General features: G+C 60.7%; 2 protein-coding genes across 3 annotated transcripts; one reads left to right on the top strand and one right to left on the bottom strand.

The window, feature by feature from the left end:
- Nucleotides 1-2562: 2562 nt before the first annotated feature.
- On the top strand, nucleotides 2563-7063 carry LOC132330291 (rac GTPase-activating protein 1-like). The gene is made up of 15 exons (XM_059852355.1): nucleotides 2563-2647; nucleotides 2771-2973; nucleotides 3053-3189; nucleotides 3389-3467; nucleotides 3666-3719; nucleotides 4347-4424; nucleotides 4779-4899; nucleotides 5125-5315; nucleotides 5526-5687; nucleotides 5831-5926; nucleotides 5997-6198; nucleotides 6275-6380; nucleotides 6525-6657; nucleotides 6732-6834; nucleotides 6942-7063. The coding sequence occupies exons 1-15, from the start codon at nucleotides 2563-2565 to the stop codon at nucleotides 7061-7063; spliced, it is 1872 nt and encodes a 623-aa protein (XP_059708338.1).
- Nucleotides 7064-8087: 1024 nt separating this feature from the next.
- Nucleotides 8088-13097, bottom strand: GMPPA (GDP-mannose pyrophosphorylase A). Of its 2 annotated transcripts, XM_059852918.1 has the most exons (12): nucleotides 12781-12938; nucleotides 12615-12712; nucleotides 12423-12526; nucleotides 11830-12022; nucleotides 11603-11662; nucleotides 11331-11461; nucleotides 10472-10606; nucleotides 10181-10278; nucleotides 10000-10046; nucleotides 9810-9902; nucleotides 9550-9718; nucleotides 8088-9461 (listed from the first exon to the last, which is right to left on the bottom strand). In XM_059852918.1, the coding sequence occupies exons 1-12, from the start codon at nucleotides 12821-12823 to the stop codon at nucleotides 9361-9363; spliced, it is 1272 nt and encodes a 423-aa protein (XP_059708901.1). In that variant the 5' UTR covers nucleotides 12824-12938; the 3' UTR covers nucleotides 8088-9360. The 2 variants fall into 2 exon arrangements, with proteins under 2 accessions (XP_059708901.1, XP_059708900.1); XM_059852917.1 differs by lacking the exon at nucleotides 11830-12022 and having other exon boundaries at nucleotides 12781-13097.
- Nucleotides 13098-13407: the final 310 nt, after the last annotated feature.

The raw sequence follows: 13407 nt of genomic DNA, 5'->3' as shown, positions 1-13407 counted from the left end.
CCAGCTAGAGCCCTCTTATCTCTCCTCCCTGGTCTGCACACTTTGCTCTGTGGCTGGGCTGAGCGGGAGCGACAGACCGCATCCTGCCTGGGCTGAGCACCCATGCTGGTGCTGGGCACGCAGAGCAGAGGGGCCCAAAGCAGGCAGCGGTCAACTGCAGGCAGCACATCCCAGCGGGGCCCCAAGAGTTAAATTGTCTTGTATTCAGGGCCACGCGCTGGCCAGGAATTACACTTTTATCGGCATGCGGTGCTGCCGCCACTTGAATTGGGACTGGGAACTCTATTTCCGAGCTCACCCAAATTATTCTCCAAGAGATAAAGCGCGGTGCAGAGCAGCGCCGGCGCTTCATTAACATTCCCCAACCCATTCAGCTTTAAACGAAGATTGCCTGCCTCAGAAAATGATAAAATTGAACATGTGAAGCAGGGCATTATGTTCCATCAGCCGATATTATTTCCCACGCAGGGGCCGAGTGGAGACACAAACAGCTATTTATGCAGTACCTGGCCAAGCCAGGGTGGCTTAGGAGGGGGTAGCAGGCAGTGACGGGGACAGAGGATGGGTGGCATGTGCCCCCCACCCATCCCTGGGCATAAGAGGGGATACCTGCCTGTTGCCAAGGCCACTCTGCCCTCCTGGGGGTTCTTGTGCCCAGGGTCAAGGTGGGTCCGGGACCACAGACCTGCTCTATGCTTTCAGTGTGGAAAAGGGTTTAGGGGTGTGTGTGTGTGTTCCCATGGGCATCACTTGCAAGGCTGGGGCATCTCCATCTGCTGCCCTGCTCCAGGAATGCATGTCCCCTACTAGGGCTGAGCAGGTCGGGTGCTGGCTCCATATGCAGGATGGGATCTTACCCCCCATGGCTGGGTGCTGGGCCAGTGGGATTGAGGAGCATCCACAGAGAGGGAGCACGTGCCTCCCCAGAGGCAGGCAGGGAGGGCTGAGTGGGCAGGAAGGGCTGAGCAGGCAGGCCCCCGGGGCTGCAATTGGATTTTGCTCGGCCATGCTGAGCCTATCGATCCAGTAGTAATTAAAGTCGCTCCAAAACCTGACTCATATTCAACCTTGGGAGGAAGGAGCTTTGCTGAGAAGCACCCTCTGTTCCCCATAGCCTGGCACAGGATGGAGCAAAGCCTTGCCAGGGTGCTCCCAGCCTGTCACAGGGGTCTCTGTCCCAAAGGGGGACCGTGCCTCGGCACTGTCTGGGGCCCAGGCAGCAGCAGCCATCCGGCAGTATCCTGGCCAGTGTCACCAGTGCCACACAACCTCGGTCACAAATGCTGATTAGCTTCAGCCCTTGGAGTGACACGAGCCCTAAAGTTTTTTTACAGATCCCAGCTATTTTCTCACCGAGTGCCTGAGACACATCCCTGGCATGTAATAGTACTCTCCCATACCCCTTTCTTGTCACTATCTAGGCTTTCATTGAGGGACTGGCACACAGAGAGGAGCATGTTGAGCCCACAGCCACTCCTAAGAGTCACCGAGGTGCTGGGATGGACCTGGTGCTGGGCGTCCACAGCGTGCAAAACCTCTTCTCCAGGTCAGTGTCAGCCGGGGAGGTGTGAAGGCCCGCGAGGATTCTACGAGCTATTCATGTGGATTTGTATGTGTGTGTGTGCCTGTGTGCGCAGGGACTTGCACGCCCAGCCCTGCCGCCAGCCCCGCTGCTATGCCCGGTATTCGTAGCAGGTCGGAACAGGCACCGGGGAGGGGGAGCTGCCTTTCAGCGGCGCCCTCCGCACCCTACCCCGACCCTCCTGCGAGAAAAGGGCCGGGGGCTGCGGCAGGGAGGGGGCACGGGCCGGGGCAGCCCTGGGCACTCCCGGGCAAGGGACCCGGGGGCAGAGTACGGGCAACGCGCGCAGCGACGGGGCTTTGCTACGGGGAGGTGGCTCCATCTGCAGGACGCGGACCAGGCCGGGAGACCCGGCGCGGGGGATCCCCGCCGCCCCCGCCCGCCGTCGGCATGCGGGACACAGCGCTGGGGGACAGCGGACAAGGACATCGGCTCCTCCGGCCATACCCGCGTCGTTCCCGGGATGCGGGCGTGGGAAAGCGGTGCCCCCTCCAGCATCCCTGCAACCCCAGCGCCTCCCACGCCCGCTGGTCCCCTCGATGCCCCGGCAGGCCCCGAACACCCCGCACCTACTGCCCCTGCACCCCTTAAGTGCTCTCATCAGGTACACCCAGAGCCTGGGCATCCCCCGCCCCCAAAGGCAACCCTCACCCGGCTCCGCAACACTGCAGCCAGTGCTGCCACCCGCACCCCGGGGCATCCCACGCCCTAAGATCCCGGGAATGCCGCACCGAGCCGGCAGCCGCCGGGCCGGCGGGTGGGACCCCGGTGGCGGCGGGAGGCGGAGGCGGGGCCGGGACGGGCTCCACCCCGGCCCCCGGCCCACATAGGCCGGCCGGGAGAGCCCCTCGCCCCCTCGCCTGCGCCGTCCCGGGGCCCCACGGAGTATCCCGGCGGAAAGCGTGGGGTAGGAGCTGCGGCTGGAGACGTGCAAAGGGGGTTCCTGGCTGCAGGGGCCCGGCCCCGTCCCGGGCGGCGGGATGCTGCGGCAGCGTTGCGGGCGGCTCCTGGCCCGGCTGGAGCAGGGGCTGCAGCTCCTGGAGCTCGGCGGCAGCGTGGAGGAAGGTGGGTGTGTGTAACCCTTCAGCCCGGGGCACACTGGCACTCTCTCTCTGCCGTCGGCGTGGTCCGGGGAAGCTGAGGGCTGGCCCCCCGACCCGGCTGACCACCCGCTGCTGTTGTGCCTAGACTGCATCCGGATCGCTCGGTGCTTTGAGGCGACGCGCCAGAGATGCTGCCGGCTGGAGCAGGATGGGCGTCGTGCCCGCGAGCAGCTGGCCCGTGTGGAGGCCGAGCGGGCAGCACTGGAGGTGAAGCTCAAGCACGCCCGAAACCAAGTGGAGGTGGAGATGAAGAAGCGGCACCGGGCAGAGGCTGAGCTGGAGAAGCAGGTCAGGGGCTGGCTGCAGGGGTACCCTGCGAGGCTGGCTGCGGAGCCCTCAGCCTGCTCACCCCCAGTTTCACTTGCAGGAGCGAAAACTTCAGCTAGTCCTCGAGTTGCTGATGCGGGAACCATGGGGCAGCGAGGTTCTGAGCAGAGAGCAGTGCTCTGTTCTCAGTGCCCTGGCTGGCCGGGGCCTTGGGGCAGCCTTGGCACCCGTCAGGAGGTGAGCAAGGGGTGGCAGTCCTCACCCCGAGCCCTCGGGCAGCCCTGGGGTCGGCTGTGCCCCTCTCCCCCTCATCCCTGCTGGGCTTGAGGGCTGGCTGGGCAAGGAGGTGCCTGGGCTCTACAGAGGCATCAGCTGTGGGTTCCCAGGAGCAGGTGCTGGCTGGGGGGGAATTGCTCCAGCTGAGCTCACTCTGCAGGTCATCTGCAGTGGACGAGTCGTGCCAGTCCCTCCTGTCCCACTCGGATATCAGCTATGACCGCACTGAGGATGATGTGGTAAGAAATGTTCGGCTGTGAGTCTTGGTGTTTACCCCAATAGTGAGGGGGTCATTTTGCCTCACTTCTGCAGAGGCACAGCCCCTTTGTATATCCATGGTTAGGGGTGGGCTGCTATCAGACCTGGAGATGAATGCTGGGGATTCATCTGGGAATGCCCCAGCCTGATGCAGCCCCAGACTCTCTGCTGCCTTTTAGGATGTTGATATGACGGCGGTGCGGACCCTGAAGCGCAAAGCCCCGGACAGGCAGGTATGAGGAAATGCTGGATGTGGCAGTTTTGGGGGCTGGTGTTGAGGTGGTGTCTGTGCCTCTGTGTGGGTGAGGATCCCCCAGCTCTGATCACACTCCTTCAATGTGCCCTTTGGGTTCCTCTGCCCACCCAGGTCCCAGTGTGCATCCCAGACTGGGCTGCTGGCCCTGTGCCATGCAAGGTGAGGACACGCAGATACATTTCCATCCCAGTACAGGAGGCTGCAAGGAGCCTGGCAGGGAATTTAATTTATTGATGCTGTGTTGGGAGCATCGTCTCTCGGCAAACCTCCCACAATCAATAGAAACTCCATTACGCTCCACCGTCACCCAGCTGGGCTCCTCAATAATTCATCACCATGTGCGGGCACCCCGCACCCCACTCTGCTCACACCTCTGCATTGCAGGCCTGACCTGCCTTCCCCCAGCCCCAGGGCTGGCTCTCACCTGGTGGAGAAGCCTCAGTCCCCATGATGCCCAGTGTGGGGCAGGTAGTACTTGTGGAGTAGGGTGAGGCTGGGACTTTTTGTTGGGCTGACGCCACTTGGCTTGGGTATTCTGGGGAGTGGGGAAATGTCAGGGAGGGGAGCATCTCTGCCTGCTCTTCACGCTGTCTTCTGTTTCCAGCGTGTGTCCCTGGCCCCTCAGGTTGGCCCTGTGGTGATGGCAAAGCGGCACCGTTCTTCTGTGGTACCCCATAATGCCGTGAGTAGGGACCCCAGAGTGCCCTGGGCAGGGATGGGGTGCATGGGCTTTCCCAGTGCCAGAAGGCAATGCTGCAGCCCTCAGTCCTGTGGATGCTGTGGGGACAGTTCTCATCTGTCTCCTCTGGGTGCCTGTGTCCTTCAGCCTGTATTACCTTGATCCCAGTGGGGACAGCATCCCTGGCTATGCTGGACCACTGTCCTGAAGCCTGCATCCCCCTGTACCCATGGTGACAGCATCCCTGGCTGAGCAGGACCATAGGGATGGGGATCAAGTGGACCAGAGATCATGTGGGAGATGCTAGAGAACTGTGGGGCTGCAGTCACGTGTCTTATTGGTCTCCCATTTTGACAGATGAGTGTCCCCTCTATGCCCCCTCCTGCTGAGGTCCCAGGCCCTGCTGACAACCTCCTGCCTGCTGTTCTGGTGCCTCAACGCCGCTCTCGCCAGGGACATCGTGTCTCCACACATGCAGGTCACAGGAAGGGCTGAGAAGGGGTTTGATGGGTAGTATGGGACCAGCCTCAAGGTGCTGCTGTCACAGGGGAGGGAGGGGATCTGTTGGGGGATGCTTGTTCCCACCGTGGAGGTACTGGGGCCCTCTGGACATGCCAAATGCCACTGCCTCATGTAGAGACTCCCTGGGAGATGGGAAGCCTCCTCACATCCTAGCTGGTAGATGGAGTGGCTTGCCTTTCAGGTCTCCCTCCACGGCCTCCTCCCTCTGCAGAGCTGACCACTGTTTGGGGCACCAATGAAGGTCTGGGCTGCCGTGCTGCGGGGCAGGAGAGCCACACTGAGGGCAGTTCAGTGGGACAGCCAGCACCAGCTCCCTTCCCCTCACCCCCCCGGAGTCTCCCACCAGTCCAGCACAAGTTCACCTCCAAAACAGTGAGTGACCCACCCTCTCTCTCCTCTGGGGAGGTGGGCAGGGGAGAGAATTATGGGGTCAGGGGCAAAGCTGTCCTTCATTCCCTAGCCCCTTAGCTCCACCTGCAAGGGGAGTGGATGGAGACAGTGGGACCTGGCTGGGGGAAAATAAAGGAGTGTTACTGGGTATCTGTAAGAAGGGGAGCCCCTGATACTATTCTCCCTCTCCAGGTGATCCGCCCTGAGCCATGTGGTGTCTGTGGCTCCCGCATCCGCTTTGGGAAGACTGCCATTAAGTGCTGCCAGTGCCAGCTGCTGCTACACACCAAGTGTCAGGAGCAGTGCCCCAGCCTCTGCACACCCAGGCCTCACCACCACGCCTGGCCCCAGGAGGTGAGGGGGCACAGCAGTGCTTGGGGGGCCTCTCCATGTCCTCATGAGGCTTCAGGGCTGCTGGCTCTAGGATGCTGAGCCTCTCCCACCCTGGCTACAGGGCTGGCTGGTGGCACAGCGCAGGTTGGCATTGTTCTCCCCAGGGTGTGCTGGCTGACTTCGCGCCCTCCACGCCACCCCTGGTGCCCACGCTGGTGGTGCAGTGTGTGACTGAGGTGGAGAAACGAGGCTTGACAGAGGTAGGGGCCAGGATGGTGAAGGTGGCAATGCTGTGGTTCCCAGAGCTGAGCCCTTTTCCCTGTGCCCCAGACAGGGCTGTACCGGGTGCCAGGCGCGGAGCAGCTGGTGCGGGAGTGGAAGCGGAAACTGCTGCGGGCTGGGAGAGTGCTGCCTGCCCTCAGCAGTGTGACTGACATCCATGTGGTGTGTGGGGTGCTCAAGGATTTTCTGCGGGGACTCAAGGAACCACTGGTCACCTTCAGCCTCCACCCTGCCTTCCTGAGGGCTGCTGGTGAGCAGGGGTCCCAAGGTGAGGGAGGGGAAAGGGACTGCTTCTCCCCTGACACTGCTCCCTGGTGCTGCCACAGACATCCCTGATGATGCTGCCAGTGACACAGCCCTGTGCCATGTGGTGAGCAAGCTGCCCCCAGCCAACAGGGATACCCTGGCCTTCCTCATGCTGCACCTGCTCAGGTGAGTGGCTCATCCTGGCACAGGTCTGTCCCCATATCCCCATCTCTGCCCCTCACCCAGGCTTTGTGCCTTAGAGCGGGGAAGCTGCAGATGAGGAGCCCCTGGGCTCAGCAGCATGCTCACACCCTCTGTCCCCCCTTGCAGGGTGTCACACAGCCCTGACTGCAAGATGGATGTGTTCAACCTGTCCCGTGTGTTTGGCCCTACGCTGGTGGGACACAGCTCAGCCAACCCCACACCGCTCGCCATCATGGAGGACACGCCTCGGCAGTGCAAGGTGAGGGGTCTCTGAGGCGTGGGGTGTACCCTGGGCACTGCCAGTGTCCCCATCCTACACCTCTCTCTGCCCAGGTGGTGGCTCGTCTCCTTTCACTGCCACCCAGCTTCTGGAGAGGCTTTGTGGAGACAGAGCAGGAGAACCTGGTGCCAATGCCAGCCCTGGGAGGTGAACGTGGTGAGCACAGGAGCCCCAGCCCCCACCCAACATGGCCTTCGGCATCCTTGAACGGTCCTGGTTGTCCATGGCTGGGGTGAGATAGCTGTCCCCAATTTGTTCTGCAGAATGCTTCTTCCAGCCCATTGCCTCTCTGGAGCCCAAGTCAGGCCAGCTGAGCCCAGCTGGTACCTGCTGCCTCCCCAGTACCCTAAGGAGCTGCGTGGGCAAGGCCAGCCGGCCCCCGTGAGTGCTGTCGGGCGTGGGTGGAGCCCAGGGGAGCTCGCTTTGTACCCCTGACTCATCTCTCCCCACGCAGGCAGGGGCCAACCCCGAGGAAGGTGGGCCGGTTCTTCCCTTCTCCTGTGTAGCCTGCAGCAGTGGCTCCCTCGGGACGCAGAGCTGGCACTGGAGGAGGAGCAAACACTGCAAGACCAGGCAGCTGCCTGTGGGATGACAGTGCCGAGCTCAAAGCTCTGCTCTGCTTCCCTGGGAACTGGGGAGCAGAGCTGGCTCTGTCCAGCTGTGGTGGCAGGGACACTACACTAGTGCTTGTACTTTGAATCAGGTTTGTATTAAATGTTTGCAGCAAAACACACCTGTCTGTGGCTGCTGTCTGTCCTGCCCTGCTGCTGCCAGGGGTTGAGAGCCTGGCTGTGCAGCAGACAAGAGCTGAGCAATGCTCCACAGAACCTGTGCTTTGGGAGGGCAGGCATACCCCCTCCCACTCGAGCTGAAGCCCTGTTCTTCTGCTCTGGAGCCCCGGATGTGGGAGGCCCCTCTCTGAGCCCAGATGTTGGCCTCAAGTAATTGGAGCTGTTGCCGCTCAGGGCAGGACAACCTTAAAGTGTTTCCAGACTTCCTGGCACCTCAGTAGAGGCCTCTTTAACTCCTTCCTCCCCTCCAGCTCAGGCAGTGCTAGAGGTGCACAAAGCCCAAGCAGGGCTGGAATGTACAGCTTTCCCTCCAAGAGAAGGAAGCAGGATCATGCTGTAATGGAGCAATGTCCCAGGAAGGGCTTGCCCTCCTGATAACTCTGCAGAAGGGGCAACCAGTGCAGAGGGAGTTTAGGGAAAAGAGGCATTACACAACAGGGATAAGAAATGCCCCTGTGCCACATCAAGCAGCCAGTAAACCTTTGTCCCTCCTAAAACCCAGACCAGATGGGGCACATGAGAAAAAATTCATGTGCAATACTGAAAGCAAGTACTTTGGCTCAGTTTTCTCCAGCGCAGGAGTGTACACCAGAGGGCAAGGAAATTAACACATCCAAGGCAGAGGCAAAACTGAAGGAGTTTAATGTGCTTAAAGCTAGGGAACAGCTAATCCCTGCCCAGGACCACAGGAGAACTGGCACAGGAAGGCACAGGGCTAGGAGCAAGGATTTACTCCAAATCCATCAAATTGGGATGGTACTGGATGGATGGAGAATACCTAATACAGTGCCTTGCTGAAAATGAGAGGCATGATGGGGCCCTTGGTGGAGTGCAGGGCTTTAGCACAGAGTTCAAAACCAGGGAGGTAAAAGGATAAAGGGCAGCATTGGTTACTGTAGACAATCTATACCAGGCTCAGGAAGAAACTGCCTTCCATAAAATCAGGTTTTTGAGGCAAAGTGAGGTGCTAAATCTCTGCCACTTGCACACATGTAAGTTGGTTGCTCTGGTGCCCAGTGGATGTGGCTGGTGATAAGAGGAGATATGCAGTGAGCCCCTCCAAGCTCCAGCTATGCTGGTGTGAAGGAGGCTGTTGGCCCACCAGGGTAGCAGGGGCTTGCTGCCCTCACTCTGAGCCCTGCCTAGGCAGCAGGCACAGGTCTCAGCCTGACAAGAGACCTTGGTAGGGCTGGCAGCTCTCCTGGCATGCACTGAGCCCAGGGGGCAGAGGTGGTACTGGGGGAAGGGGTGTTCTTGCAGCTCCCTCCAGGGCCAGCAGGCTGCTAGTCTGACCCAGCCCTCATGTGTGTGCCAGTGCCCTTAGCACTGCCTGGCACTGCTGTTTTCGCAGCAGTAGGCAGGAGCCCAGCTCAGGCTGTTGCAATCATACTGAAATCAAGAGCCTCAATCTGTTCCTGTGGGGTGAGCTGCCTACACATGACAGGCACATTCAAAGCTCCCAGGTCTTAGAGATGGGCCAAGACCTTCCAGGGAGTTGCAGACAGCAAATAGTGCAGGGATAGCCTTGTGAGGAGAGCCAAGGTGGTGCTGGTAGTGCCCTTTGGTGGAGAAACACACAAAGTTGGACCCAAGACACTGCAGTCAGCATGTGCTCCCTGCATATGCACACAGGCTTGTACCAGGGTCACATACTGTCCCCAAAGCCTTCACCCTGGCCCAGGGCTGGTCCCTGGGCTGCAAGAGAAGCAGCATGCAAGGCTGATGCTCATCAGCTTTAATGTCTGTCTGGAGCAGTAGTCAGGCACTTGCAGGGCTCCTGGCCTGCACCTACCCCTCTGGGGGTGCTGAGAACCTCCCAGGATGTGAAGTCTCAGTGCAGGCTCTTCTTGTGGGGCACAGCAGGGAGCAGGGGGCTGGTGCTGCCCATGACTCACAGGATAATCTGGTTTTTGTAGCTTCGGCTCAGCTCCTTGTGAGGAAGGACAATGGAGTTGAGGATAACAACCTCAGCCGGAATGGTGACACTGCAGCCTGGGAGGGGAACGCAAAGGCTTTAGCTGGAGGGGAGAAGCTGCCTCGGTGAGCAGGCCCAGGGTGATTCCATACAGCAGACACGTACCCAGGATTGTGATGGATGGCGTGAGGCGCCCGTCCCGGAACAGGGTCTCGCTGTCGATCTTGGCATAGGGATCGTTGGGGTTAGGGTCGCTGGGTGTCCCCTCAACCCGCGCCCAGCGCCCAATCGTGCTGTCCCAACCCACAATGGTATTCAGGACACAGGTGTGATCCTTGGATGAAGGAGAGGAGAATGCAGGGTGCTGCTGCCTCCCTGCACGGGGTGGGGCTCAGCACGTACCCCCTCAGGCAAACCCCACTTACATGGAGTGAGGCGCCGTGCAGGACGATGGACTCTCGCACGCGCACACCAGCGCCCACCGTCACACCCTCCCCAATGGAGACGTTGGGGCCCAGCTGTGAGGACAGAGGTGGGTGATGAGGACAAGGACAGTCATGCCGTTGGCACCCCTGAGCACATCCCTGCCCCAGGGCCCCCCCAGCCTGCACTCACCACTGCAGTGCTGTCGATGGAGGCTGTCGGGTGGATGTACACATTCCCTGCAACACAAGGCAGTGGATTCAGGGGAGGCAGCCCACAGGAGCACCTGCCTCTCAGATAAAGGGGAGTCCCACTCATGGGTCCCACTGCCTCCCTAGGCAGCCCCAAAAGCCTTAGTGTGTTAGAATGGTACCTCGGATGACAGGTCCTCCAGGTTTGTTCTGGGCCAGTCTCTCTGGGTGGCTTTTGCTGTACTGGTTCAGGTAAAGGCGGCTGGCATAGATAGCAGAGCTGGGGGAGGAAAAGCAGAAGATTGTTATTGTCACTCTGGCACTACCAGGGCAGAGGAGGATCCAAAATCAGCACCGCCCACCCACCCCCACGGCTCTGCCTGATCACCCTGCACTCCCAGCCGTGATACTGATCACTCCCATCCCTGGTACAGATCACTTGATGCTCCTGCCACAGCAGCTCCAGCACTTACCCAGCTGACTTGATCTGACTCCAGAAGCCATCAGTTTTGTAGACATAGAGTTTGCCACTCCCAGCCAGGGCTGTGAAAACATCCTGCTCTAGTCGGATCACTTCTGCACGCTGCCAGCCATTGGAACTTTCCTCTCTGGAAGCAAGAGTCCTGTTAGACACCCACCCCAGCCATGGCCTCACCTAAGGACCCTAGAAGACCTACCCTCCCCAAATTCAGGGACTCTGACAATCCCAGATTCCTACCTAGCCATGTGCTTCTCCCCAAAAGTGGGGAGAGGGCCAGCTGCAGGCTAGGTTGGGACAGCCCCCCTGAGCAGCAGAGGGACAACCAAAATAAGCTCTGAGCCAGAAGCTGATGGTGTAAGAGCCCCACCTAGTCCAGGTGGGTGTATGATCCTGTCCCCAGTCCAGAGCCTGCACAGCTGGATTTTGACTTGGGTGGTGGCAGAGAGGTGAGGTGACAGGCTGGCTGGTGCAAAGAGCTGGAGAGGGGAGGAGAGCATTCCCAGGTGAAAGGCTTGCTCAGCCTCTAGTCCAGAGCTGAATGAGAATGGGTGGGAAGAGAGGAAGGGAGAGGGAAAGTCTCAAGCTGACCAGGAGCAGAGCAGAGGAAACAGCAGCCTGGAGAAGGGAGGGAAAGCATGCATTATCACTAGGATCAATCCAGCCAAGAGAGCAGCGACTGCAGACACAGAGGGAGACTTACCCAAGGTAAGGACAGCTGGTGCAGGACCAGGAAACAAGTGAGTGATGGCAGAGGAGGAGAAAAGACAGAGAAAGTATGGAGGATGAGCGTGCTGCTGCAGCCCCAGGAAGCAGGAGGGTGGGAGGGAAACAGAGCAGAGTCAGGCACTCACAGTGCTAGCTCCTGTTGGTTCCTCTGGAAGACTTCACCAATGTGCTGGAAGATGGCAGGTGTGAAGAGGTAGATGCCACAGTTAATGATCTCACTGACAAATGTGCTGGGCTTCTCCACGTAGTGCTGAACCTGGAGGCGAGGGAAGAGATATGAATCCCAGGGTGCAGCCCCTCCCTCCAGCACCACACCCTCTGGGGCACCAGAGACCCACGCAGGCAACACAGCACCTGCTGCCCACAATGTGCTCCACTCCCCAAGGCCCTCCAGTACCTCCTGTGTGCCTGCATTCGCCACGATACAGCCATAATTCAGTGCCTGTGTCCTGTTGGCCTAGGAAACAAGGACAGTGTTAGCGATGGCGGAGCAGTAGGCACAGGGAGGCAGAGCAGATGAAACCCAGACCTCACAGTCTGGGACCCACCCACCACAGGAGCTGCTGGCTTCTAAGCCCACGGCAGAGCACTGCAGCTCTTCTGCTCCCCAGCACTGCCACTCACTGTGGTACCCAGAATGACAAAGCTGTGCATGTCCCCATGCTGCTGCCAAAACTCCAGCATCTCCTGTAAGGGGAACTCTGAGCACACGTCTGCGTTGAGGACAAAGAAGGCCTCAGCACCACCTGACAGGATCTGGTCTCGGAAGTGATAGATGCCACCACCCGTGCCCAGGGCTGCGTACTCCTGCAGATACCTACAAGCCAAGCAGGAAAAAGGGAGCGCTTAGGGAAGCAGGTGTCTAGTGGCACCAAGCGGCAGCAGGGCTGGGAAGGGTTGGGAAGGACTGGAGAGACATAATCCTGCCATCCAGTGATGAATTTCATGCACACATTGCACAGTAGGAGGCTGTGGCAGCTTAGAGCTGTGCTAGAGAGGCATCTCTGGAGCAGGAACCATCCAGGGCAGGGGCCAAGGCAAAGGAAAGGTGGCGGAATTAATGGGGGAACCAGGCTGTGCCCATCCACGGTAGGACAGAGCCCACCTGCCCAATGCCAGTGCGCTGACTGTGGGCTGCCAGTCTGGGGCAGGCAGGTGAGGGCTAAGCCAGGCTGTGCCACCGTGGGCGCCCTAGGGGTGAGACAGCCACTGCCCACCTTATGGGAACCTTGAACTCTTGCTGCGCCGATACGAGAAAGCGGCTGAGGGCCTCGTTGGGCTGGTAGAAACCCATCAGCAGGATCTCCTTCATGCCGGGCACCTGGGGAGGGACGCAGGAAGGGATCAGAAAGAAAAGGAATGGCACTTCTCCCTTGGCTCCACGGCCCCAGCCTCCCGGCCTCCCGTACCTTGGCGCAGGCCTCGATGTGGTGCTGCACCATGGGCACTCCGGCCACGGGGAACAGCGGCTTGGGCACCTCGAAGGACAGCGGCCGGAACCGGGTCCCTGCGGAGCAGAGCGGGGTCGGCCGGGCACTGCGCCGGCGGGACACCCCGCGGGCCCGGCGCACTTACCCTTTTGCGGGCCCCCGATGAGGATGACGGCCTTGAGCGGCATCGCGGCTCGGCTCCTCTCCGGCTGTTCCGCACCGAGCCCCAGCTCCGTAACCGAGCCCCGCAGCCCGGCCCGGCCCGGCCCCGCCGCCACTTCCGCGCACGTGGCTAGGACACGTCAGCGCCGGGCCCTCGGCCGCCCGCCCGCCGCCAGGGGGCGGCCGCGCTCGCTGTGAGGGCCCGCGAGCCCGTGGGGTGGCTGCGGCCGGGCGGAGGCCACAGTCCGGGCGGGGGCCATGGTTAGTGTGGGGAGCCGTGGTCATTGTATGGGCCATGGTCAGTGTGGGGAGCCGTGGTCAATGTATGGGCCATGGTCAGTGTGGGGGTCCATGGTCAGTGCGGGGGCCACGGTCCATTTGGTTGTGCGGGGAGCGGCTGTGGCCGTGTGCGTCCGTGCCGGGCAGCGTGAGCGCGCAGAGCAGGTGCTGTGGCTGTGTGTGTGTCCCAGCGCTTCGCTGCGCCGTGCGGGGTCACCACGGGCTCTTGACACGCCCTTGGACACAGGGCCTGCGACAGGCACGGGCCTGCAGCTACGTGTGTGTGTGTCGGGAGCGTGTGACTGCCCGCAGGCACCGGGCGGTACGCGTG

The sequence above is a fragment of the Haemorhous mexicanus genome, chromosome 8 (assembly GCF_027477595.1).
Source record: "Haemorhous mexicanus isolate bHaeMex1 chromosome 8, bHaeMex1.pri, whole genome shotgun sequence".
Classification (NCBI taxonomy): domain Eukaryota; kingdom Metazoa; phylum Chordata; class Aves; order Passeriformes; family Fringillidae; genus Haemorhous; species Haemorhous mexicanus.
The sequence above is the reverse complement of the archived record's forward strand: the minus strand, read 5'-3'. Positions and strand labels throughout refer to the sequence as shown.

Bases quoted from the DNA above. Each gene is read 5' to 3' on its own strand.
- LOC132330291 (XM_059852355.1), top strand. From the start codon at position 2,563: ATGCTGCGGCAGCGTTGCGGGCGGCTCCTGGCCCGGCTGGAGCAGGGG. The intron at 3,720-4,346 runs GTATGAGGAAAT...TTCTGTTTCCAG, and splicing joins GCAAAGCCCCGGACAGGCAG to CGTGTGTCCCTGGCCCCTCA. The intron at 5,927-5,996 runs GTAGGGGCCAGG...CCTGTGCCCCAG, and splicing joins AGAAACGAGGCTTGACAGAG to ACAGGGCTGTACCGGGTGCC.
- GMPPA (XM_059852917.1), bottom strand. From the start codon at position 13,094: ATGGCCCATACAATGACCACGGCTCCCCACACTAACCATGGCCCCCGC. The intron at 10,607-11,330 runs GTGAGTGCCTGA...TCTTGCTTCCAG, and splicing joins AACCAACAGGAGCTAGCACT to AGAGGAAAGTTCCAATGGCT. The intron at 9,462-9,549 runs GTACGTGTCTGC...TTCCCCTCCCAG, and splicing joins GCCATCCATCACAATCCTGG to GCTGCAGTGTCACCATTCCG.